This window comes from Sturnira hondurensis, unplaced genomic scaffold, assembly GCF_014824575.4.
Source record: "Sturnira hondurensis isolate 20B ecotype Veracruz unplaced genomic scaffold, ASM1482457v3 Scaffold0007036, whole genome shotgun sequence".
Classification (NCBI taxonomy): domain Eukaryota; kingdom Metazoa; phylum Chordata; class Mammalia; order Chiroptera; family Phyllostomidae; genus Sturnira; species Sturnira hondurensis.
Window position 1 is genome coordinate 2,552,440 of NW_028079667.1, and position 26,770 is coordinate 2,579,209.

General features: G+C 39.5%; 1 protein-coding gene across 2 annotated transcripts in view; it reads left to right on the top strand.

Annotated features, from left to right (window-relative positions):
- Positions 1-26,770, top strand: part of FRAS1 (Fraser extracellular matrix complex subunit 1) — a 425,396-nt gene that overhangs the window by 250,373 nt on the left and 148,253 nt on the right. For both annotated transcript variants that reach the window (XM_037051016.1, XM_037051015.1), the window contains exons 21-23: positions 16,618-16,770; positions 17,026-17,172; positions 26,580-26,726. In XM_037051016.1, the coding sequence (XP_036906911.1) occupies positions 16,618-16,770; positions 17,026-17,172; positions 26,580-26,726 (447 nt within the window). The remainder of the gene's footprint in view (positions 1-16,617; positions 16,771-17,025; positions 17,173-26,579; positions 26,727-26,770) is intronic.

The window sequence follows — 26,770 nt, forward strand, 5'->3', positions numbered from 1 at the left end:
TTATTAGGTTCCTGTTAAAGGTGAGATCATACGGTATTTGTCTTTCACTGCCTGGCTTATTTCTCTTAGTATAATGCTTTCAAGTTCCATCCATGCTGTTGCAAAGGGTAGGAGCTCCTTCTTTCTTTCTGCTGCATAGAATTCCATTGTGTAAATGTACCATAGTTTTCTGATCCATTCATTTACTGATGGGCACTTAGGTTGCTTCTAGCACTTGGCTATTGTAAATTGTGCTTCTATGAACATTGGGGTGGATAGGCTCTTTTGGACTGGTGTTTCAGTGTTCTTAGGATATAATCCCAGCACTGGAATTGCTGGGTCAAAAGGCAGTTCCATTTTTAGTTTTTTGAGGAAATTCCATACTATTTTCCATAATGGTTGCATTAGTCTGCAATCCCTCCAACAGGGCACTAGGGTTCCCTTTTCTCTACAACCTTCCCAATACTTGTTTGTTGCTTTTTTTATGATAGCCATTCTGACCAGTGTGAAGTGGCATCTCATCGTGGTTTTAATTTTCATCTCTCTGATAGCTAGCAATACTGAGCATCTTTTCATGTGCCTCTGGACCCTCTGTATGTCCTCCTTGGAAAAATGTCTGTTCAAGTCCTTTTCCCATTTTTTAATTGGGTTGCTTGTCTTCTTAGAGTGGAGTCATGTGAGTTCTTTATATATTTTGGAGATTAAACCCTTATCTGAGGTATCATTGGCAAATATGTTTCCCCATACGGTTGTTTCTCTTTTTATTTTAATACTGTTTTCTTTCGCCATGCAGAAGCTTCAAAAACAATTTTTTGATTGGCAGATTAAAAAGTAGGTTGGCAGGGACTGGTACAACAAGATAGCTTTGAGAGGCACTGTTGGGAAAAGTTGCAAGAACTCATTAGTCTGCTTTAAATGCTGAGGACACTGATTTAGAGTGCCATGTGTACATGGGGTTTTATTGTGCATTATTCTTATTGAAGTGATAAACTTTAAATGAACATTAATGCATATAATATTTTAGTAATTTATATCTACATTTTAACTTTTTTCAACATATACATGTATGTACTTTTCATAGTTGCAATCACAGCTACATTTCTTTGTTTCTCTTAAATATCACTTTAAATAATGTTTTTGAATGTGTTGGCAAATATTCAAGTAGACTTCCAGCCAAGAATAGGTAGATATGCCTTGCTTTCTTTCACTACAAAAAGAATGACAACAACACAAAAGACAAAAAACAACCACAGCCTCCAGCAAATTGAACTGTATGGAAGTCCAACAAAGAGGAGATAAAGAAGAAACATTCATCCAAACTGACATTAGGGGCTAAGACAGGAAGACAGAGCAGAGAGGGCAAGGCAGCAGCTGGCAGACTGGACAGTCCCACATTTGCATGCAGATAAGTTGTGAGGATCAACTGGGCAGAGAGACAGACCAAGCAACATAGGGTTTTAGCTTGGGAAACTAAAGACTCAAAGCCTCTGGCTGTAAAAATCTGTGGGGGTTGTGGCAGTGGGAGGAACTCCCAGCTTCACAGAAGAGTTCACTGGAGAGACCCACAGGGGTTCTAGAATGTGTACAAACCCACCAACCCAAAAATCAGAGCTGAGCAAGTGGCACTATTCCCTCGCTGACCTCTTCCCCACATACGGCATTACAATGCAGCAAAGTGGTTTGCCCCACCCTGGTCAATACCTAAGGTTTCACCCTTTACAACATAACAAGTGCACAGAGACAAAGAAATATGGTCCAAATGAAAGAACAGATCAAAACTCCAGAAAAAACAACTAAGTGACTAGGAAACAGCCAACCTATCAGATGTAGAGTTGAAAACACTAGAAGTCCAGGAAGCTCAGAGAGTTCCAAAGAAGTTGGACCCAAACAGAGCTACACCAAAATACATAATAATTAAATTACGCAAGATTAAAGATAAGGAGAAAATCTTAAAAGCAGAAAGAGAAAAGGAGACAGTTACCTACAAAGGAGTTCCCATAAGACTATCAGCTGATTTCTCAAAAGAAACCTACAGGCAAGAAAGGGCTGGAAAGAGTTATTCAACATCATGAAAGGCAAGGACCTACATCCAAGATTACTTTACCCAGCAAAACTATCATTTAGAATGGAAGGGTAGATAAAATGCTTCTCAAATAAGGTCAAGTGAAAGGAATTCATCATCACCAAGCCCTTATTATATGAAATGTTAAATAAACTTACCTAAGAAATAGACGAAGATAAAAAGTATGAACAGTAAAATGACAACAAGCTCACAACTATCAACAACCAAGCCTAATAAAAAAAACCCAAAAAACAAACTAAGCAAACAACTAGAACAGGAACAGAATCACAGAAATGGAGATCACATGAAGAGTTACAGGAGAGAGGTGGAGGGAGGAGATTAGGGGAAAAGGTACAGGGAGTAAGAAGCATAAATGGTAGGTACAAAATAGACAGGGGGAGGTAAAGAATAGTATAGGAAATGGAGAAGCCAAAGAACCTACATGTATAACCAATGGACATGAACTAAGGTGGTGGGATGCTAGTGGAAGGGAGGGTGCAGGGCAGAGGGAGATAAAGGGGAGAAAAAATTGGGACAACGGTAATAGCATAATCAAAATATACCTAAAATGAATCAACACAACTGCCATTTTTAATGGCTAAATAGCATTTCATTATGTTTGTGTAACTCAGTTTGATTTGCCATTTTCCTCTTGGGGACCTGAGTGATGATTATCAGGAGACAGATACGTTACCTGATCCATGATGTGTTAAGTATGACCTTCAACATTTCAGGTAGACTAGGTCCGTATTTCATGTTGTTGTTAAAACAAATATTAGGGTACTTGTGGAATTTTATAATTTTCAAAGCAGTTTCTCACTTACCTTTTCACTTGACCATTCCGAGAAACCATCCTACAGAAGTGGAAATAAAAGCTCATGTAGTACCCAACAAGAAGTACTATGTAGATGCTGATAAAGAAATATTGGGAGAATGAATGACTCAAATCTGGGGTCCTAATGTCTAGTATAATTGCCTTCTAATGCATTGTATGGTAATTACAGCAAGGATGTTTCTTCTTAGTGAGACTCATTTTTTTGGTACTTAGCTCTGTTTTTTCACCTCCCACTTTATTCCTTTAGGCCCTATTCTTCTATATCTATATTTTTTTCAATTTTCTTTTATCTTATTTTTTTAATACTTTCTTGTTTATTTTCCTTATCTTTTTTTGCAATGCACTTTCTTTTCTTATTTCTCATTTGTCACTGTATTTGTTATTGCGTGAACTGTGAATTGCATATCCAATCTCTTTCTCTCTGGAACTTGCAATGATTGTCTCGTTCTTGTTCTCCTGATGTGTTTTATTTGAGACCATGTTGTCTGCTGAAGGATGATCGAATATTTCAAAGTATATCTTTCTTTATTTTGAGCTTTTCTTTTAGAATAAAAAATGTGATACTTAAATTGGGCCTTCCTCATTTAAAAAGAACAAGAACTTAGGTTTTCTTCTTCATGTGACTTTTACTAAACACTATCTTACCTAGTTTTGGTAATGACAGAAATATCTTACTTATAAACTTTTAACTTGGCAGGGCTCCCAGTGAAATTAGAATGGCTCTTAGCTCCATAAGAACTACAAGGCAGGGTTTTAATATTTAAAAAAAGCCTTTGAGGGTCTGTGCTTAAAGAACACAGCTGAAAATGCAACTTCTGGTCTAGATGGAGGTGTGGGTAAACATGGCTCCCCTCCTTGTACAACCACAGCAAAAATTGCAATTAAACTACAAAACAGCTATCACCCAGAATCATCAGAAAATTGACAACCAAGGTATTAAAGAAGTCACATTAATTAAAATGGGTAGGAGGGGTGCAGACATGAAGATGTGGAAATGCAGAGATGCAAAGCAGGCAGTCTCATACCCGCTCGTGGTGGGTAAAAATTGGGAGGAATATCTCAGGAGTGAGGGATTGCAGCCCCACACCAGACCACCTAGGCAGCCTTGCAGTGCCAAGAAGATAAGTCCCTATAACTTCTAGTTATAAAACCAAGTTGGGGTTGGGGTGGTGGAGAAACAGTAGGATTCTCAGGCATCTCCTCTTAAAGGGCCCACAATGGACTTAGGCCTTTTGCAGACTTACTTCCTCGGGGCTCCAGGACAGCAGCTTGATGATCACCAGTGGTATACAGGGAGAGACTGAAGTGTCTGGTGTCAGTGTGTGGCATCAGGGTGAATGCTGGGGGACAGCTAATTCCCAGACAAAACTCCAGAGGCTAGGCAGTGGTCATTGTCCCTTTTTTGAGCTCTTTCCCACACAAAACCACAGAGCAGCAGCACCATATCTGAGACTTCATCAACCTGATTCATACAAGTTGCCCTGCTCAGGTGATTACCTAACACTGTGCCCCATCCAACTTATGATGTGCTTTTCTACAACAGGACTCATTACTAAGTCAGGGAGTCAAAACACCTCTACCTTATATATAGAAACAAACACAGGGAGGTTGCCAAAATGAGGAGACAAAGAAACATGGCCCAAATGAAAGAATAGGAAAAAGTTCCAGAAAAAGAATGAAACAAAATGGTGATAAGCAATCTATTGGATGCAGAGTTCAAAACACTGGTTATTAGGATGTTCCAGGAACTCATTGGATACTTCAGCAGCATAAAAGGGATGCAGGCAGAAATAAAGGTTACACTAAGTGAAATAAAGTAAATCTCACAGGGAATCTCACAGGGAATCAGCAATGGAGTGATTGAAGCTGAGAATCAAATCAATGCTTTGGAACATAAGGAAGAAAAAAAATTCAGAACAGCAAGAAGAAGGAAGAATAAAAAAAAACAACAAGGATAAGGTAAAGAGCCTCTGGGACAACTTCAAATGTACCAAACTTTGAATCACAGGGGTGCTGGAAGGAGGAAAGAAAGAGCAAGAAATTGAAAACTTATTTGAAAAAATAATGAAAGAAAACTTCTAAAATATAGGGAAGGAGATAAACATACAAGTCCAGGAAGCACAGAGAGTCTCAAAAAAGATGGATGCAAGGAGGACCACACCAAGACATATCATAATTAAAATGCAAGACATATCATAATTAAAAGGTTAAAGATAAAAAGAGAATTTTAAAAGCAGCAAGAGAAGAGCAGATGGTTACCTACAGAAGAGTTCCTGTAAGACTCTCAGTTGGTTTCTCAAAAAGAACTTTTCAGGGAAGAAGTATTCAAAGTGATGAAAAATAAGGACCTGCAACCTGGATTACTTTATCTAGCTAAGCTATCATTTAGAATGGAAGGGCAGATGAAGTGCTCTCCAGATAAGGTAAAGCTAAAGGAGTTCATCATTACCAAAGCATTATTATATGATAATATAATATGAAATATGTTATTATATGAACTGCGAAATTACTATATGAAATGCGACAGGGACTTATTTAAGAAAAAAAAGATCAAAACAATGGATAATAAAATGGCAGTAAACTCAACTATCAACAATTGAATTAAAATAAAAAACTAAGCAAACAAGCAGACAGAACAGAGTCATAGATTTGGAGATCATTTGGATGTTTACCAGCTGGGAGTGGGAAAGGGGAAAATGGGGGAAAGATGCAGAGGTTAAGAAGTAAATATTGGTAGGTACAGAATCAGTAGGGGGATCTTAAGAACAATATAGGAAATGGAGTAGCCAAAGAACTTATATGCATGACCCATGGACATGAACTAAAGTGGGGACTAGTGGAGGATATGGGAGGTACTGGGTTGCCAAGGTGGGGGGGAGGGGTGTGTGGAAATTGGGACAACTGTAATAGCATAATGAATAAAATATATTAAAAGAAGAACACAGCTGAATTTAGACTCCTAAATTATCCTTTCAGTACTAAAGAGAGCAAAACTGCTAAGGCTACACTTACCTGTTTTTCTAATGCACACATAAACCTCTGTGGTTTACATGTAATAGTCAAAATAGTGACTTAGGTGCAAGCATGACCATCACTGTCAATGTCAGTTCCGATCAGACCTACTGCAGATGTTCACTGAGCACTTACTGTGTGCCATCTTCTCACGTGCATTACCTCATTTAGTCTTGACTGAAACCCTGGGTGGTTGGTCCTATGATTTGTTGCATCTCCGTTTTACAGCCCAAGAGCCTGAGATAGGAGGCATTAATCAACTTACCCAGTGTTTCACTACTAGCAGGCAGTGGTGCTAGGCTTTGAAGCAGTGCTACTTCAGAGGACACGTGGGACCACTGCATCCTCAGCCTTTGTCACCTCATCTAGTTGCAGTAAGGCCTCTGCTTCTTGGCAGTCATGCTATTTACAACTTTTTTTGAGGCTTTGTCATCTTGCCCACTATGGCAGACTCTCTACAGTTTTTCTCAATACACATCTCACTCAGATCAGTTTACATCTTTACTCTCTTTTTAGTTTGGAAGATTAACATAATCTGATTTGAAAAACCACACAATCCCTCGCCTTTTCTGCTCTAATGTCCTGTAGTTTCTTCTAGATGCCTCTTCTTCCTCATTTCTTCCTTTGAGAAAGAAGCTCCCTCACCCTGACCTAGGACGCCCCTCTACTGGTGACCAGAGCCTGTCTGCCCCATCACCTTCGTGAGCTGGTCTTTCCAGTCAGTTACTCATTCTGGTTACTCATTTCCTCTCTCTCCTTCTCTCTTTTTATTTCTAGGACCTTACTCACAGCTTTAATGCAATCCTCATTTCTGTTGTTCCTTAGACGCCATCTCAGGTGCACACTTGATGATCAATCATCTCCAGGCTCTCATTTTACCTACCTTCTGGACAACTGACCCACAGGAAAATCTTACTCAAAAAACTTCAAAGAAAACCTACCCCCATTGTCTTTCTCCCCAACCCACCCATCCGCCAGGTCCTTTTCTGCTATCTTGTCCACTTGCTGCTGATCTTTCAATCAATGCAATTTAAACAGTTGAGTTGCACCTAATTCCTCTCTACCCCTATGCCACATTCTAGTCACAGCCCAGCTTGCAAAGTCTACATTTGCAATGACTGTTAAACGTATTCCCCTTTATCTGCTAATATAGAGAAACCTCAGCTTATGTTTCTCAGATAGCCTCAGTATTTTCCCAAAGGTTCTGCCCCACGGAAGCTCTCCCTACTTCTTCCTGAGAGAGGATAACTTCTGGAAGATCAACTGTGGCTTACAAAACACACTTTGGTGGTTAGAAGTGGTCAATGGTTTCCCACTGTCTACCACATGAAGTGTACATTTCTCAGCCCCATTTTCAAGGTCTCCTGGTCTCCCTTGGTTCCTGAGTGACTGTCTGAAGCTCCGGCCTTGCTGGATGCACTTGCCCACTCCCCCCTGCCCCTCCATCCCCTGTGCCTGTGCGCGTTGTTCTTGCCTCTTAGCTAGGAGGTCCCCTGCCAGCGCCATCTGCAAACATCAAATAAGCATACAAGTTCAAGTTCCTCTCACTCCTTTTAGATAAATGTTCTCTGGTCCTCCTTTGGTGCCCATTGCATTTTAGGTGTGGCTTTCTTCTGACAATAGACCTTGTCTTGAGCATCTCAAAGGAATGCCATGGGCCTTACTTAATGCTCTGTCTTCCACAGTAACTTCCATAGTGACCCACATGCAACTGATATTCCATGAATGTTACTTGAAGTGGACATTTTTCTATTTTGGATGTAAACCAAGAGTAAAACATACACTGATGAGAGGATAGGTACAAGGCATCTTGATACATGGACAGCAGTGGCACTCATGGCTCATTGGCAGCAAGAATTGGCAGCAAAAATGAGTGGTTTTGCTTGTGTATCTGACAAAGCTTCCCACTCCCTCCTTCAAACTTCTGACTCCTCGGGTCCCACTGCAGCCTTCTCAACACATTTGTGAGTTGGTCCACACTGGCTAGAAATACAGCCTAAAGATCAGTGTATGGTAGTGGGTTTTTGTGTGTGTTGGGGGGGGTTAGCATAAAATAGTAGCCACAGATACTGTAAAAAAAGGGGAAAGTTTTGTTTGTTTTATAGTTTTTGTACTAATCTGCAGCCTGTAACAAAAAGAACACAAGGTTTGTAAGAGCTCAAGGAAGGGCTAGAACCAACGTCATGGTCAGAAGGGGAAGAGAGAATACTTCGTTCTCTGCTGCCATCCATAAGTTATTTTCTAGACTCCATCTGCGCCTGTCTCCCTAGTGGCACCCTATCCACTTTAAAAGTGGCATCAGAATTCGAATTCTACACACACTCTAAGAGGCCTGAGTTTCGGTATGAAATCATTTCTTTTTCTCCTGATGAGAAATAGCCACATGTGCTGATTACTTCAACTGCTTCCAAACACACTTAATGTGGTTGCATTAAGAACCTAATCCACTAACAGGTCATTATTTAAAATCTCACTCTGTGTCTAAATTCGTCTTTGTAGGTCATTATTTATTAGCTAAGGAGTCACTGCCCCATAAAACCAACGTCCAAAGCCATTGCTTTTTGATGGTACACATTTACTTTAATATCTTCAAGCTTTTTTGACTTTGCTCCAAAGACATGAAATAAGTCATTTCACTGCTATGTGCTCCCATCCATCATGATTGTGGCTAATCCTCACTGATCCTCAAAGCAGAGCCTTTGAGATTTGAAGAAAGAATCACACAGTGATGACCACATGTAATTTCCTCACAGCTGCAGGGTGGCATATTAGAGGATATTGCAGCTGCTGAGTCAAAATATTAATTTTTTATCTATTTAAATTTTTAGCATATATGCATGCTGTGCATATTTAAAAAACAAATGGAACCTTCTGCTTGCTTAAGAACAAGTAATTTATGTATTTCAGCTGGAGCTAATTCTCTATTTCTAGGTGCCCATGTAAAATGTGTTCATTAATTTGTTTGTTTAAAGCGCTGATTTTCTTGGTTTGTTAGCAAGCACAGAGACAAACAATTGGAATTCCATCTCCCCTCCCTCGCCACATGCTTATTTTTTACTAGTAATCTGAAACAGGCCAAACACAAATGTATCCTGGGTCTCTCCTCTTCCCTTGTCACCCTTAATGAGTTTTATACTTAAAGACTCTTCACTGTAATTGCAATAGTGACAAATAAGGGTTTACTTTCTGAGTGGCAACAGTAGAGACAGCCTTCAGAATGGCACTATTTTTAAGCATTTAATGGATGCACACTCACCATTCAGACATATTTGAGGTTAAGCCTCCTCTTTTGATTATTGACAGGAGGTTCAGAGACAAAAGCCTTATGGCACAGATGGGGCTTTTAGGATGGGACGTTAATCCTTGCCCAGGCTGCTGGGTTGGTGGGTTGCAAACTCAGCTCCCCTATTTTAGCAACTGCGGTTCTGGTACAAATTAAGCTGTGACAGTATAAACTTCCTCTCGTGTATCCTGTGAAATTGTTCCAAATGTCACCTTTGGGGAGGAACGGGAGTGGAAAGTGTGGGACGAGGAGGATTATGGGAAATTCACTCTGTGAGTTGCTGGGCCCTCCGGGAATACTGCCGTTTTCAGGCTACACTTTCTGACAGAGTGGGTCCTGCAAGAATATGAATCAGAATTTGTCAGATGGTCACCACCTACCAAGAAGAATTCAGGAGTGGCCTCGAAATCAACTTAGTTCTTAGAACAGATTCTTCTGGTGCCGTAGCAGTTCCCCAGGACACATAGTCACCTCCTGCAGTGCCTCATGATGGCTCCTACCACCTCCTAATTGTGTCTATGTTATGTAATTAATGTATGTGGCTGACCATGGGGATATTTCTCTCTTCATTGTCTCAAATTGTACTGATAAGGCAGTTGTACGTTGTCACAGGTGCAGCCAAGTAGTCCTCTCTTCCTCTCAGTCTGAAGTAGATTTTGAAAACCAGGCAGTACAACATACATCAGCATTTTCCATAGGCCTCCAATTTCCCAATTTCCTAATATTATTACTCCAATGATTTTTTTTAATCCTCAACGAAGGATATTTTTAATGATGAGAGGGAGAGAGAGAGAAACATCGATGTGAGAGAGAAACATCAATCAGTTGTCTCTTGTATGTGCCCTGACTGGGGATCGAACCTGTCAACCAGGGATCAAACCCACAACCTTTCAGTGCATGGGACAATTCTCTAACCAACTTGGCCATTCAGCCAGAGCTCCAATACTTTTTTCTTTCTTCTAACTAAAAGGTAGGGGCTACCTACTAGGTACTACTGATTTCTACTTTATTTTCATTTCTAAAGGTGTTTTAGAAACTATTTGTGAAAAGATCTTCCTCTAGAAGACAAACCACAGGTGTGCTCATACTATTCTTTCTTCTTAAGGCATAGCCAAGATTTCCATTCCTGGTCATGATAGCTTTCATGTACCTGTTATAGTATTCTTAATATTCTTAATATGCCTAATTTAGTGTAAGCCCCATGAGAACACTTCAGCTGTGGGATGTTATTAACAGAGAAGGGTCTTATATAGCTGTAGTGGATAGGGGGAGGGGAGAGAACAGTAGAGATCCCACCAGCCCCCCAGCAAAGGTTTCAGATTGAGAGTGGCTGTATGTTTTCTTGGATTGTTGGTTTTCTGCTACGGTTCTAATGCCTTCTCCCATCGCTAGTTACATTTTGCACAATAATTTCTCATTCACATCTGTAATAAAATCAGATACCTCAGTGGATAGACTGGTGAAATACACATGCATAAACTGATCCCCTCTTGCCTGTAGGATAAAATCCACACCCGTTTTCATGACTTACAGGGTATTCCAAAACTGGCCCAGCCAGGTCCCGCATGGCTCCTACCGCTGACTCACACCCAGTGTTCATGTCTCAGCCTCCTCTAGAAAACCTCTCATGCCTTCTGAATTGAATGATGCCCCTTTTATAGACTTCCATGGTCCCGTTAGCATTTTATGGAGGGGTTTTAATAATCTCCTGGCAGGCCTGTGTCTCAATGTCTGCCATACACTCTCTTCTTGCTCATCCTGCTGTGCCGTGGTCTCTATTGCCCTCTCTAGTGGCACGGGACTCAATTTGGAGACGTTCCTCTTTAAGGAAAGAAGCACAGCACAAGTTCACTCTATTATTGGATTCTTGAATATTCCACTGGGGTGCCTCTGACCTATTAAGAGGTGAGGGCAGGGAAAAAGCAAATGGTTTCTCTGCTCCTTCTTCCTCTCCAGTTTGAAGGTTTTTTCCTAGGTGGGGGGACAAAGGTAGAGTGTGTAGGGGTTGTGTTGGTGGGGGAGGGCCCAGGTCTCTTCGCTCCAATGCACATTCAAGTTTATTTGGTTTCCTTTCACCTGTTCTGAGCTCTTTGAAGTGGGTATCTTCATGGGTCTGATTCTGGTGAGTTTCTCTGGGAGCACATGATGGCCCATGCTTCCAGGCCCAGTGGGGGATGGTTGCAGTGTGGACAAGGGAAGAACTTACTGATTGGTATTTCACATTGTTGTTTGGTTATATATTTTATATTCCTTTGTAATTACAAATTACATATTTTATATTCCTTTGTAATTACACATCCAGGGTCATTTTCCTCACCATGCTGAAAACTCAGTGAGTACAATAGATTTTGAACATTTTTGTTGTTTGAAAGAAAAGATTTTTAAAAATATTCAATCTCATGATGTAATACCAGTTTTCACCAGCCAAATTAGCTAAGATTATTTTATTATTTTTGAAATCTCAGTGCATACAAAGTTATAATGAAATAGTCTTATGAATGGCTCTTAGAAATGCAAATTGTTACAAGCTTTCTGGAAAAATTTTTTAATACTTACTAAGTATTTTGCATATTTTCACATCTGCAGTGATTAAAAGTGTATGCTCAGGAGTCAGTGTGGATACGACACATGTGAGCACTTGACCTAACCTCTAAGTCTCAGTTCCCTCATCTTTCATACGGGGATGGTAACAATGCCTACTTTGTATTTTCAAATGAGATTATATATTATAATAATTAGTATAGTGCTTGATATATATCAGAGCTCAATAAATTTAAGCTATAGTAATAACAGGAATTATACTTTTTTGATATTGTCTTTTACAAAATACAGTTGAGCCTGAAGAACATGATTTTAGAACTGCACAAGCCCACTTATACAGGGATTTTTTTTTCAATAAATACACCATCAGCCCTCTATGTCTCCAGTTTTGCCTCTGCAGAGTCAACCACTGCATAACAAAAATAGTATTTTTGATCCATATTTGGGAACTTAAGGATGTAGAGGGCCACTGTATGCACTCTGTATTAGGGACTTGCGCATCCTCAGATGTTGGTATCCACAGAAGGTCCTGGATCCAATCTTCCATGGATATCAAGGGACGACTGTAACTAAGTTTTTTGAGAGTCAAATTATATACAGATTTTTTGACTGCACAGGGGTCTGTACTCCCAATCCCCTATGTTGTTCAAGGATCAGTTGTAATTTAAAATGTACAGGGGTCTTATCATGGCTTTAATTATTGGAAGTAAATGTTGAAGCTAAAAGAAAAATGGCAAAGTTTTATTTATTCAATGCCAAAATATTATGCAGCCCTTACAAATAACATGTATAGAGAGTCTCTAATGACATATGGAAATGCTGATGGTATTGAGTAAAAATAAATACATTACATGACAACATTTAGTATCTCACCTATTAAAATATACGTATGTAAAACTATGTATAGAAAAAGAACTAAGAACAATGTCAGTGTTCGTGTTTCATCTGAAAGGCCTACTTAGAGTGATTTTTATGCTTATATATACTTTGTAAAAATGTTCTTCCTATTTTCTTCCAGGGCTCACCTTCGAGCCAGAAAAAATAAAACCTCCAGGTCCCTGTTTGAATCCCACTCAGCCCCTCTCCTGAAGGTTACAGTGGAGCCCTGGGCTTGAGCCCGAAGCTTGCTTGCTGGTGGTGCCCAGAGGACTGGCCACTTGTGGCCTGTCATGCCTGAGTTCTGTAGTCTGCTCTTGGGAACGACACTTTTCTGACTATAAATCAGAACACTGGTATTAATCCTCAAGCCCTTGTTGCTCAGATTTTTGGCTTCTTTCCCTGTACATCGTTACTCATGTTGGGCTCTTCCAAGGAAGTCTCTCCTACAGGGTGATTTTAACTTCAAGCCTCTCAAGACAAAAGTGTTTCTTAGGCTTTAGGAATTTATTTTTGTTTTCTGGTTGGTTTAATAAAACTCAGTCAACCTTCAGATGAACTTTAGAGCATATTTATTTAAGTATTCTTCTGTTGAGGGCTTGTATATGATAGAGTTGGGACCAGAGATTTGCATGAATATATTACCTGGGGACCCACTCAGATTGAATTTATTATGGGATTGGGTGTTTGGTATGACTTTTTAAACCATGGATGAATGCATAAGGAACAAATACAGGTAATGAACAAGGAGGGTTAGAGAGTTCAACTCTCCAGACTTGGATAGTTACATATGTGGGTAAAACTATAAACTTGGATTAATGTGGTGCTTGGGGCAGCCTGCAGTTGATTGTTTTCTATTTTCAGGTGTCATTAATTGCTTTCTCCTTGCCCCTGGGTAATTAGTCTATCATTGAATGTGATATGTCTTAAGACTTAACCATGGAACCGTGGAGAAGGCAAAGGCCTTGAGATTTGGGGGTCTCTACCATTCTCGAGCCCTTTCGCTGGCTTCTGGCAGCTACAAACTGCCACATCCAGTTTAAAAACTCCAGAAACGAGACATAGTTAGGCAGATAGAACAAGCTGAGGGTTGTGAAGAATCTACATTTCCCAAGCAGAGAACGAGGACCCGGCTGAGAGGAACCGCAGAATAAAGCCTGATAGCAGGGGCAGGAGGGTAGGAGAAGGTGGCCTGAAATACCATGTATTACAGAGATTTCACATAGGTCAGGAATCATAGGAGGCCATTAAATTTGGTTATTTTTTAAAAAATATTTTATTTATTTATCTTTTTTTTTTAGAGGGGAAGGTAAGGAGAGAGGAAAGAAACATCAATGTATGGTTGCTTCTTGTGCATCCCCTGCAGGGAACTGGCCCCTGCAGGAAACTGGCCTGCAACCCAAGCATGTGCCCTGACTGGGAATCGAACCGTGATCGTCTGGTTCGCAGGCCCGCGCTCAGTCCACTGAGCTACACCAGCCAGGGCCAAATTTGGTTATTAAAAGGTGGTCAGAGGCCTTTTCAAGGGCAATACCCCAGTCAAACTGAGGAAGTAGAAGGAAGATTATGGTGAGGTGAAGAGTTAGGGAGGCAAGGAAGCTGGGTGGTAGATGAAAGCATGAAAAGAGATGGGGTGGTTGTGGAGAAAACCTTTTTGTGTGGTAGGTGGTATAAAGCATGTTTGGAAGTTAAAGTCAAGGAAAGTAAATAGAGGTAAAGGAAAGTACAATACCATTCAAATAATGTTGAAAATTGGTCAAGAATATAGGTGGAAGAATTAGCCATTTCATCCTGTGAGAGAAGAAATGAAATAAAAATGGGTAGAGATAGATGTTCTGAGGTTGACAGTGAGGAGCTGAAGGTGCCCATGCTTGATGGGCTGAATGAGGTAGAAGATGGACTAACCTGGGAGGCAGGAGGCGGAAGGGTGGGCTGGCGGGTGCTGCCTGGAGGAGAGCAATAAGGGTTTAAAAGCAGCTGTCATGAGGTTGGGAAGGAGCCCCCATAGCCCAGCTCTAACTTCCTTTGGAAATAATTACTACACATTACACACCTCCTTCCAACAGCTTCTTGAGATCCTTAAGATAAGACAAATCCATAAATATTTATTTGTTGTACCTACAAAATACTCCCGAAATCTGCTCACTTTCTCTTCAAAGCATCCTGTGGGTGATTATTCTTTTTCATTTCTCTAATTGCACACTGGAGGAAACTTCAGTTAGATGCAACCAGTTTTTAGATCTCTGAACACCTGCAGGTCTTGTTGATGCCTGCCGGAGCCCAGAAGTCTCTGTGTGCACTGGATCTAATGAGGAAGAGGTCACGACCTTTCAAATAATGGCGCCTTGCATCAGTAATGTTTCCTGGGTGTTCAATCCTAACCTGTACCCACTCATTAAGGTAATCACAGAACACAGTCTCCTCCATTTGCTCCAGCAACTTTTGAAGCTTCTTGAATCTCTCCTTTGTACACGTGGGGCTGCTCCTGGTGCTGTGAGCAGGGTGCAGGAAAAGAGAACAAAAAGCCCGGTATTGTGTGGAAACCATACACTAAATCAGGGAAAACAGCGTTCTTATCATATTTCTCTCAATACAGTCAATTTCCTTTGTAAGTCTCTGAAGGGCTATCATGAGGCTTAGTTTGGCTTTTAGGATATCCAGAATTATTCCTGAACCTGGCAAAAGGCTCTTTGTAACCTGAAACTGCCGAAGTTCAGAGAAAGGTCAGGGGCTGTTAATTTGCGTGCTTATAGGAGAGCCAGCATTTTTGAAGAGGACAATTTTAGTTGGGAAGGTTCTAGGACTGCTCCTCGCGCAGATGAGTGGGCACTGGGTATGTCCTGAAGTCTGCTTCTTCCCCGGGGAGCACATCTCAGCGGATCAGCAGTTAAGAAAATACATCACTGAGCTTATATAGAGAAAGACCTATTTTAATGTATTTCAGAGGGGAGGCAATCTGTTTAATGACAGGAATTTTAAAAATCTAAACCTTGGTAGAAATCACGATCTCTCTCTACAAGACTGTGAGACTTTATGTCTCTACAAGATATAGCTGGTCCCTGAGCGGGACAGTAGTAGCAAGTGTAGCAGTAGTGCTCTGCATCCTTTTGGGAAAGATGGAAAGGCTCTAAAACCAGAACTCTGCCTTCTCTTTTCCTAGGTCTTATGCTCCTTTTTCATTTTGGTGGGTAATTTGGGATTTGTGAGTTTTCTTCCACCTTTGAGATGGAGGGTGGTGAACAGGCCTTAAAGGGCAATTCACTGGAAGCAGGACAGAGGACGTTTTTTACCTAAGTGGGAGATGAGCACAATCAAGTTCTTTAATTAAGGATGGCTATTATGTGGGTGAGAACAAGAGACAGTGCTAACCAGACCACATAATTTGTCTTAGATCTTCAGTCATAACCGGTACATCAGAGCTTCTGTAAGCTGTGTATCATGTCACAAAAATGAATTTTCCACTTATGACTCTTCTTCATATACTTACCTCTAATTAAAAATAAAAGTTTTCCACCAACTCAACTCAACAATTGACTAATTCCAGCCCCTCCGTACCAATGCCTAAGACTTGTATAACTGACTTTGAAAGACCAAATTTGTGAGAAGGAGCCACGTGAGGGCTCAGGTCACAGCTCAGGGGCACTGGAAATGGGGGCATTCTGTCTTCAGATTCTGGGAGCTCTGGGGGAAATGGTGGTAATATTGATGATACTGTTTCTGTGACTCGAACAGTTCTCTGTATTCCCCTAGCAAGCATCTGTCACATGCTGCCCTAGAATGTGAAGGTTGTTCAGTTGGAAAGGGATGAAAACTCAATTGCTGTGCCAGGCCCGGCCATTTGCTAAAAACCTCAAATGCACCATTGTACAGGTCCCGAGCTTCTGCTTTACTGCCATGTACCGCCATTGGGCTGCTCTGGCTGTCTGTGCTGCAGCAGTGGTCATTGCCATTTCATCTGCCCTTTGGCACAAGGACGAGACTTGGTGCTCACATCATCTGTGCCTTCTCCATGTCCCCCTGCCTTTCCAGATTGCCATCCTCTGTGCCAGCAGTGTGCAGCTGATCTCCACAACACCGGGAGCATCTGCCTGAGATGCCAAAATACCCAGGACCTGCTGCTGGGGGACCACTGTGTCCCTGATTGCCCTTCTGGATATTACGCAGAGGAAGGAGCTTGTAAAAGTGAGTAAGTGCTGGACACAGGAGCTGCAGTACCTCGTGAACTTCTCTTTGGGGTCATAACTGAAAAGGCTTAGAGAGTGAGAGAGAGGGGGAGAGAGAGAGAGAGAGCTAGCAAGCAGAAAGAATACTGTGAGATAATAAAGCAGACCAGCTAATGCTCTCAGCACTGGGGCTTTTATGAACAAATCTTGGGATGCCGCTTTGGAAAGGAGTTTGTCTTTATAGGTTCTTTTTGTGTCTCTTTTCCCTCTGTAGAATGTCACCCCTCCTGCAGAACCTGTCAGGGCAGAGGACCCTTCTCCTGCTCCTCATGTGACACTGACCTCGTTCTATCCCACTTTGGAACCTGCAGCACCACCTGCTTCCCAGGGCACTACCTTGACGACAGCCATGCTTGTCAACGTAGGTTTTCAAAAATGAATTTTCTTTCTTTTTCTGCTCTTCTGGGGTCATCAAAGGAGATATGAGTCCTGCTTTCATATGCTTACCTGTAGCCTTTATTTTTATAAAAGGAAGAAAATTAATCTAAAAAGGCATATGGATGCCATGAACAGATTTAAATCAGATTTAACTCATCTGTCAGCCTAATTGGAAGTGCTGGGCTGGGGATCTCCTTTGCAAACACCAGCTGTATAATCTTGAGCTGGTCATTAAATCTCTCTGTTGTCTAGTCATCTCATTTAAGAAAATAAAAGTATTGGTCTGTTTCCTTATGGTTTCTCTTAGCATTTCAATTACAAGATCCTGAGCAGAGCTCATTCTAGTATATAATCAATGACCTAAGCACTTCTCTGGATTCAATTTTTTTTGACATGCATTTGCTGAATATTGACAATGTACAATGCTTGACAATGTACCATGTACAAAACATTTATTTCTCTGCCCAAACAGTAGTCATTTTGTCTTTCATTAGAGTTACTATATAGATGCCTTCTTTTTCAAATAACTCAAAATATGATCAATTATCCAAGTCAGACAAAACAAAGTTAGGATAAATTAGGGAAAGGGCAAATCTGACTGGAAAAAAATTAGGAAATCCTTCACAGATGAAGGAACACTCTTGAAAATAGGCTGAGATGGCTTACTTTATTTTAATCACTGAAGTGTCATTTGCAAAAAACAACTTTGTTATACTTTCTCACTTTAAAAATGACAGTTAACAAATACAATGCTGATAGTTCCATTTATGTCCTCGGCAATACCACGCTGCAGGAATTATAGAGTATTGGTTAGGAGAATGACCTCTAGAGTTAGGTGAGTGGAGTTCACATCCTACCTCTTACTAGCTTTGTGACCTTGAGCAAGTAAATTAATTACTAAGCCTCAGGGTTGTTTTTTTTTCCTATCAGAGGGGAATTATAATAGTACCTACGTCTAATACTATTGCATAGATCCTAGCAGAAATAAGCTTACAGTATAGCTATTGTTAATATTGTTATCATTGCCATCAGCATCAGCTAGAATGAAAGGCAAATCGAGCTGTAAAATATATTTCTATTTTATAGACAGAAAGATAGGTATTTGTTTGAGATGCTGACAGGATTTGCATTTGAAGTGAAGTTTTATGGAACTCATAATTTTGCACCACTTGTTGAAATACCAAGTATGGAAAACCTCTTTTGCATGGATGAAAGATTTCTTTACTTATGTAATTAAAAAAATTGCTTGGAAACATGCCCCAATTAAAAGAACAGGAGAAATCCCCAGAAGAGAAAAAGAGCTAAATGAAATGGAGGCAATCAATTTAGTAGATATAGAGATATAAAGATGGTCAAGAAACTTAGGGAGAACTATAAGGAACTTAGTGAAAACTATAGAGAACTTAGTCAAAACTACCACAGCCTGAAAAAGGACATAGAAACCATAAAAAAGAACAAGTCAGAAATGAAGAATACACTAGAAGGAATAGACAGTAGGTTGGGTGAGGCAGAAGATTTATTCAGTAATTTAGAAGACAAAGTACAAAAAAAACCTTTAAGCAGCAAAAAGAAAAAAGAATTTTAAAAGACAGAGATGAGACAACATGAAGCCTGACAACATCTGCATCATAGGTCTACCAGAAGGAAAAGAGAGAGCAAGGGATCGAGAACTTACTTGAACAAATAATGAACAAAAATTTCTCTAACCTGGTGAAGGGAGAGGGAAGCACGAAGTGTCCTAAACAATAGGAACTGAAAGTGGTCCACACTGAGACATATCATATTTAAAATGGCAAAGATGAAAGACAAGGAGATCATTTTAAAAACAAGAGGAAAGCAGTAAGTTGCCTACAAGAAAGCTCCCATAAGAATGTCAGCTGATTTCTCAACAGAAATATTTCAGTCCAGAAAGGGTTGACATGAAATATTTAAAGTGATGAAAAGCCAGGACCTACAACCAAGACTACTCAGTAAGGCTATCATCTAAAATTGAAGGAGAAATAAAGAGCTTCCAAGACAAGAAAAAACAAAAGGATTCTATTACCACCAAACCAGTATTACAAAAAACCCTAAATAGACTACTTTAAGAAGAAGGAGGAGATGGAGAGGGAGAAAGAGAGGGAAAGGAAGAAAGAGAAACAGAAGGACATATTGAAAATAATAAAATGCTAATAAATATGTACTTATTAATAATCACTTTAAATTTAAATGGCTTAAATTCTCCAATCAAAAGACATAGGATAGCAGAATAGATAAGGCAACAAGATCCATATATATATATATATATATATATATATATATGCTGCCTACAAGATACCTACCACAGACTAAAAGTAAAGGAATGGGAAAAGATATTTCATGCAATGGGAAGAGAAAAAAGCTGGGGTAGTAATTCTTATATCTGACAAAATAGACTTTAAAACAGAGGCAATAATGAGAAACAAAGAAAGACACTATATAATGGTAAAGAGAACATTATAGAATGGTAAGAGAACCCAGCAAGAAACTATGACCCTGATAAATATTTATGCATCCAACATAGGAGTATGTAAATATGTAAAGCAAATATGAATAAACATAAAGGGAGAGATTCACAGCAATGCAGTGATAGTAGGGGATAGTTGATCAATCCATTAACATCAGTGTATAAATCTTCCAGACATAAAATCAACAGGGAGGTAGCAGCCTTAAATGGCACACTAAATCAAATGCATCTAATTGATACTTTAACAGCATTTCACCTCAAAGCAGCAGAAGATACATTTTTGACTGCATGTGAACTCTTTTCTAAGATAGACCACATATTAGGACACAAAACAAGTCTCAATAAATTTAAGAATATTGAAATTATATGAAGCATCTCCTCTGATCATAATGTTATGAAATTAGAAATCAATCACAAGAAAAAACTGAAAACCACACAAAAACATGGAGGCTAAATAGCATGTTATTAAACAATGAATGTGTTAACAATGAGATCAAGGAAGAAATCAAAAGATATCTTGAAACAAATGAAAATGAGAATACAACAATTCAAAATGTATGAAACACACAAAATAAGCCATCCTAAAAAAGAAATTCATAGCATTACAGACCCATCTCAAGAAATAAGAAAAATCTGAAATAGACAATTTAACTTTACATTTACAGGAACTTGAAAATGAACAACAAAGCCCAAAGTGAGAAGAAAGAAAATAATGATGATAAGAGCAAAAATAAACAAAATAGAGTTGAAAAGTAAAAAAGATCAATGAAACGAAGAGGTGGTTCCTTGAAAAATGTATATCAGATTTGTGAAATTTTAGCCAGACTAATCAAAAAAAAGAGAGATGATCCAAATAAATTAAATCAGATGGAAGAGGAGAAGTAACAACTGACTCCACAGAAATACAAAGGATTGTAAGAAAATATTAGGAGCAACCATATGCCAACACATTGGACAATCTGAATGAAATGGATAAATTCTAGAAACATATAACACTTTCAGTACTGAATCAGGAAGAATGAGAGAATCTGAATGGACAGATTAAAAATAGTGAAATCGAAGCAGTAATCAAAAAACTCCCAACAAACGAAAGTCCTGGACCAGATGGCTTCAGAGGTGAATTTTACCAAACATTATTCTTCTTCTTCAAAGAAGAACTAACACCTGTCCTTCTCAAACTATTTCAAAAAATTCAAGAGGAGGGAAGACTCCCAAGCTCATTTTACAAGGCCAGCATTATCCTGATTCTAAAACCAGATGAATACACCACAAAGAATTAAAATTATATGCCCGTATTTATGGGACCTTAGATGCTAAAAACCCTCAACAAAATATTAGCAAACTGAGTCCAGCCATACATTAAAAAGATCATACACCATGATCAAGTAGGATTGATTCTGGGGATAAAAGGTTGGCACAACATTCGCAAATCACATAAAACACCACATAACCAACATAAAAGAGCATTTTACCACATGATCATATCAGTAGATGCAGAAAAAGTATTTGATAAAGTCCAACACTCATTTATGATACAAACTCTCAACAAAATAGAAATAGAGGGAACATACCTCAATGTAATAAAGGCCGTATATGACAAACACACAGCCAACATCATAATCAATGGGCGAAAACTACAAGTGTTTCCCTTAATATTGGAAATAAAGACAGGAATGTTCACTTTCACCATGTTTATTCACTGTAGTACTGGAAGTCCTGAACATAACAGTCAGACAGGAAGAAGAAATTAAAAGCATCCAAACTGAAATGTAAGTCTTTTACATTTAAATCTTGAAACCATAAAAATTCTAGAAGAAAACATAGGCAGTGAAATCTTGGATTTTTCTTGTACCAGTATTTTTTTTTATGTGTTTCCTCAGGCAGGGGAAACAAAAGAAAAACAAATGGGACTATATCAGACTAAAACATTTTTGCACAGCCAAGGAAACTATCAACAAAGTGAAAAGACAATCCACTGAATGGGAGAACATATTCACTAATGATACATCTGATAAAAGGGTTAATATCCAAAATTTATAAAGAACTATTAACACCAAAAACATCCAATTAAAAATGTACTAAGGACCTGAATAAATGCTTCTCCATGGAGGACATACAGATGACCAGTAGACATATGAAAAGATGCTGAACATCACTAATCATCAGAGAAATGCAAATTAAAACCACAATCAAATCTCACCTCTCAGCTGTCAGAAGGGTTATCATCAATAAATAAACAAGCAACAAGTGTTGGCAAGGGTGTGGAGAAAAGGGTTCCCTCGTGCACTCTTGGTGAGAATGCAGACTGGTGCAGCCACTGTGGAAAGCGGTTTGGAGTTACCTCAAAAAAATAAAAATGGAGCTACTTACCCAGTGATTCCACCTCTGGGAATATATCTGAAGAAACCTGAAACACTAATTTGAAAAAATATATATACACCCTTACGTTTATTGCATTGTTATTTACAATAACCAAGATTTGGAAGCTGTCCAGGTGCCTACGTGTAGATGAGTCTTACAAAACCTGTGGTACATTTACACAATGGAATATTGCTCAGCTGTAAAAATGAAGGTAATCTTACCCTTTGCGACAGCATGGATGGACCTGAAGGGCATTATGCGAAGTGAAGTAACCCAGGCAGAGAATGAGAAGCACCATATGGTTTCATTCATATGCCAGATCTAATGAACACACTGAACCAACACATGAAATTGAGACTGACTCATAGATAGAGAGCAGGCTGACAGCTTTCTCCATAGGTGGGGAGTCTGTGTGAGGGGAATGGAGCAATTAAGGGAAAAAGAAAAAAGAGAGAAAACCTCATGGACAGGGACAAAGTTCTCTGATTGCTGGGGTGAGGAGGTGAAGGAAAGGAATAGTAGGAATAAAAGGTGATGGACAGAGACTTGACTTGGGGTGGCGAATACACAATACAGTATACAAATGATGTATTGTAGAACTTTGCACCTGAAGTATGTAGAACTTTGCTAACCAGTATCATTTCAATAAATACCATAAAGAGGAAAAATAGAATGTTTTGTGTACAGTACAGGTGATAAAAATATGTTGCATTAAAATATTTTTCTCCTGGGAAGCTTTTGAATTGGTACAGGATAATCTCTACATGAATGCCTTTGCTATAATGGAATTTTATAGGCTATTTCCATTAAATTATGAATCTCCTAATTTTTGTTTTTAGGTTAAACTGGTTTCATTCTTTCTAAGATTGACTAAAGCATGCCCCTAAGTTGGGATATCTGAGTTTCTAGTAGATAAATCAACAATGTCCCTTATAATGCTCATTACTATAGACAATTATAGGCCTGACAATTTTAGGAAGTGTGCATCCAACAGCTCTTAAGGAAATAGAGTCAGTATTAAGGAGAGGCATTAATAACCCAAGCTGAAGAGCTCTCTGGATTCTGGTTAAGGAAACCCTTAGAAATTATTCTCTGAGCTCTAAAATTTGAGGATGACCAACTAAGATGGGAATTTTTTTTAAAAAAACAGATGATTAATGAGGTTCTCAGTACTCGAAACCATAGTGCTGTGGACTGAGAGGAGGACTGCAGGGCTACCCGACCCAGCCTTGCACCCTCACTGACTTCTGTAGGTGAGGATGGAAGCTGGGTCCATATTTCTGGGGTGACAGAAACTACTAGACCAACTACTAGACCCACTCATCGTTTGGTCATCATTGTTTAGTTGTCTGACAGTTTTTTCTTATTGGTCCTAGGACTACCCACCACTGCCCACTGCCATAGCAATGTAGGATAAGTGTCCTCACCCATTCACATGATTGCCTTGAAAGGTTTAAAATTCAGTTCTGTCTTCCACTTGGACTTCTCTGCTCCAGGCAGAATTGAAGCCAATGGCGTATTTAAACAGAAATGGGTGGCCGTCTCTCAGAGCTGCAGTAGAAAACAAGCCTATTTAAGGAGAATGAACTTTACAAGCTGTGAGGTCCCTTCCTCCTCAAATGATGTTCAAACAGTATCCCTGCTTCCATTGCTGGTTTCTGGTCCACCCACTTCCTTCTTCACTGTCCACTTTCCATGGGGTTGGTGACCTGCACCTGCTACTCTAGATGTGGTCATACCAACATAACTACGATAGGACTGATACTTTGTATGGTCTGGATATCATGGGTTGGAGAAAATGCTCCTTACCCACAATCCTCTGAAGATGGAAGCTGAGAACCCAAGGGCCTTTGGTATGTGCAGAATTACTCTGAGCAAGACAAGGTCATTTCCGGATTGCCCTGGAGAAGGGTGAGGGGTTAGATGAGAGAAGATTGGTTCAGATAGAAATGGTGGGAGCCCCAGGCTTCTCAGTGTGGCATTATTGCATCCCTCCAAATTCTCTTAACGTTTCAAGATGATCACAGTGAATCCAGTCCTTGTGGAAGTTAGTGAAGGGGCTGAGTTTTACATTGAGGTGCCAAGAAGAAATGAGAGACTGAAGAAAAGGATTCAGGAACCTGGAGGCAGATGGAAGCCTGAGGAAATAAACTCCAGGATACTAAGCTGTGCACTGACTGTGACCCTGGCCCAAGAACTGGCATTGGGACCCGGTTGTGGGGCTCCATGTCAAGCAGGAGTTCTGCTGACATTTAGTTTACAAGGAGGCTCTTCAGCTTAAGATTGCATTCATTTGTTTAGTAACCTTATAACACTTTCAGTAAGCTTTTAATAAACTAAAATTTTCAGATCCTTTTTTATGGGAATTGCTATCTAGGTCTTTGATGTCCTCTATTTGTGTAATTTGTTATGGAACATAAATGTGGGACTTACAATTTTGCTTATTTCATCTGATTACTTTTAGCATATTGCTCCAACTGGCTATATAAACTCAGTAAGTTTGAGTCCTTATTCTTTCAGCTGGTAAAACTTAACTAGTGTGTTTCCTGCATAGGTATATATGACATATTTAAATGTCATTAGCATGACAGCTTTGTTTTCATTAAAGCTACTAATACAAACATTGATCAAGTAAAAATGTAACACTTGATCATAAGACTCTGAGACTTTTTTTTTGCCAATTACAAAGATTGACTGATCACGTCTTGAGTGTGCATTTCAACCAACTTCAAAACCACCTGCAACTACTAGACCCACTCGTGTTTGATCATCGAACACTTGGCCAAAATTAAGATACGCCATGTGTAGAGAAATACTGGTTAAAAATGGATAGAAATTGAGTGTCATGTAAGTTTCCAACACTTAAAATATTCTCTTCTAATTATTCCCAAATTATCTGAAACTCCTACCTAGAATTTCCCTGGGATCTTTAATTACAAACCTGCTACTCTAATGAAGATATTATACCAATGGCCTTGGTAAAACAAGGGGGGTTTCTTTCTTTCTACTTTACAGAGAGGTACTTTTCCTCTCTTGCGCCTCCTGCTTTGACATCCCATAGATCTAAAACTCTCCTGATCACCAGACTTTCCCTCTGCCCTATATTTAGAGACGATTTCAGAATGAGGAGAGATGCTGGTGCTTGAGTACGTATAATTAAAATATCTGGCTTCTTTCATTTGTGGAACAAGTGTTTACTGAACACCTACAAAATGATAGCTAACCGGCTAGATGCTGGGATTATGGCAAGGAACAAAACAAACCTGGTTTTAGCTTTCATGAAGCTTGCAGCTTAAAGGATACAGATGTTAAATAATCACTTAAATGAAAGTTGTTGTGTATGGCATGAAAGAAATGTATAGAGTGCTATAAAGGCAGTAACTGGGAGACCTGTCCTAGACTGAAGAGTCAGGGAAGGCCTTTTTGAAAAGGAAACTGAAAAATGAATATGAGTTAAAGACAAGAGGCTTGGAGATCATACTGAGAGGACCCAAATATATGTGTGTTAAGATTTCTATGTAGAAAGAATAAAGGGAATGATGGAGGAGCAGTATTTGCATAAATGAAAGCTGAAAATTTTCCAGGATTCAAGAAAAAGATGAGTTCATAGATGAAATTGACCTCTGAAGCATGAACAGTATGAAAGAAAATATCACTCTGGTTGAAACATGGAAATAGATTGCAAGGGGTCAGATTAGATTTGGGGAAACTCGTTAGGAGGCTATGGTAGTATGCCAGCAGGAGATGATGATGGCTTGGATGTATTGGTGGCATTCGTGGATATGGAAAAAAGCAAAAAATTCTGAGGACAATATGGGAGAGTTTGATTAAAAAGATCCAGTGGAAAGAAAAAAGATCCAGTGAGTGATTGATTAGGAGGGAGAAAAAGGTGGGGTGGCGGGTGGGGGGCTCAAAACAGACTCCCAGGTCTTTAACATGAACAGTGAAGTAGATGGAGAAATGCCAGTTGCTGAATTGGCGAAGGTGAAAGTATATGACCAGCTTTGGGGATCATTCATGAATGCTTGAATTAAGTCAGTGGCCACTGAGAATCACAACTGGCCAAATCAGTAAGCCACGTCATCTTAAAGTCCTTTGCATCTTCAAATATATTTCCTGAGCTCCATACCAAAGTTGATGCCTAATTTTAATCTTGACATCGCATAAAATCTGAGTCTACGTCACAAACTATAGGGAGCTTGATTCCTTCAGATGTAAGGTTCAAATAAAACTCCTGACTGTCATTTCAGAGATCTGGGACTAAGTATAAATTCTGTGGCTGAATCATAAGGCAATTTAGATGTGGGATTTGCATTCTTGGGTTTATCATTTATCTCCTCTGGAAAATAATATTACCTTTTTTATTTTGGAAAGTCAGATGAACATTTTCTGTTCCTGCTGATCACAGGGGAGGGCTATGGGCCATAATTAAAGAACAGGTTGGAGCGTGGCTTCATTTCTTCACAGCATCTGTCTAGGTTTGATCAGAGCTCCAGTATTTGCAATTGTAATAATCTGGCCATTTCCTCTTCCTATCTGCTCAGCATGCAATACACACTGCAGAAGCTGTGATTCACCGGCCAGCTGTACCTCCTGCCAAGATCCAAACAAGGTCCTGCTCTCTGGGGAATGTCAGCTTGAGAGCTGTGCCCCACAGTACTATCTTGACCTCTCCACCAAGACCTGCAAAGGTAAAGCTCTTCCTGAATCATACTTTTTTTTTTTCACTCAGTGA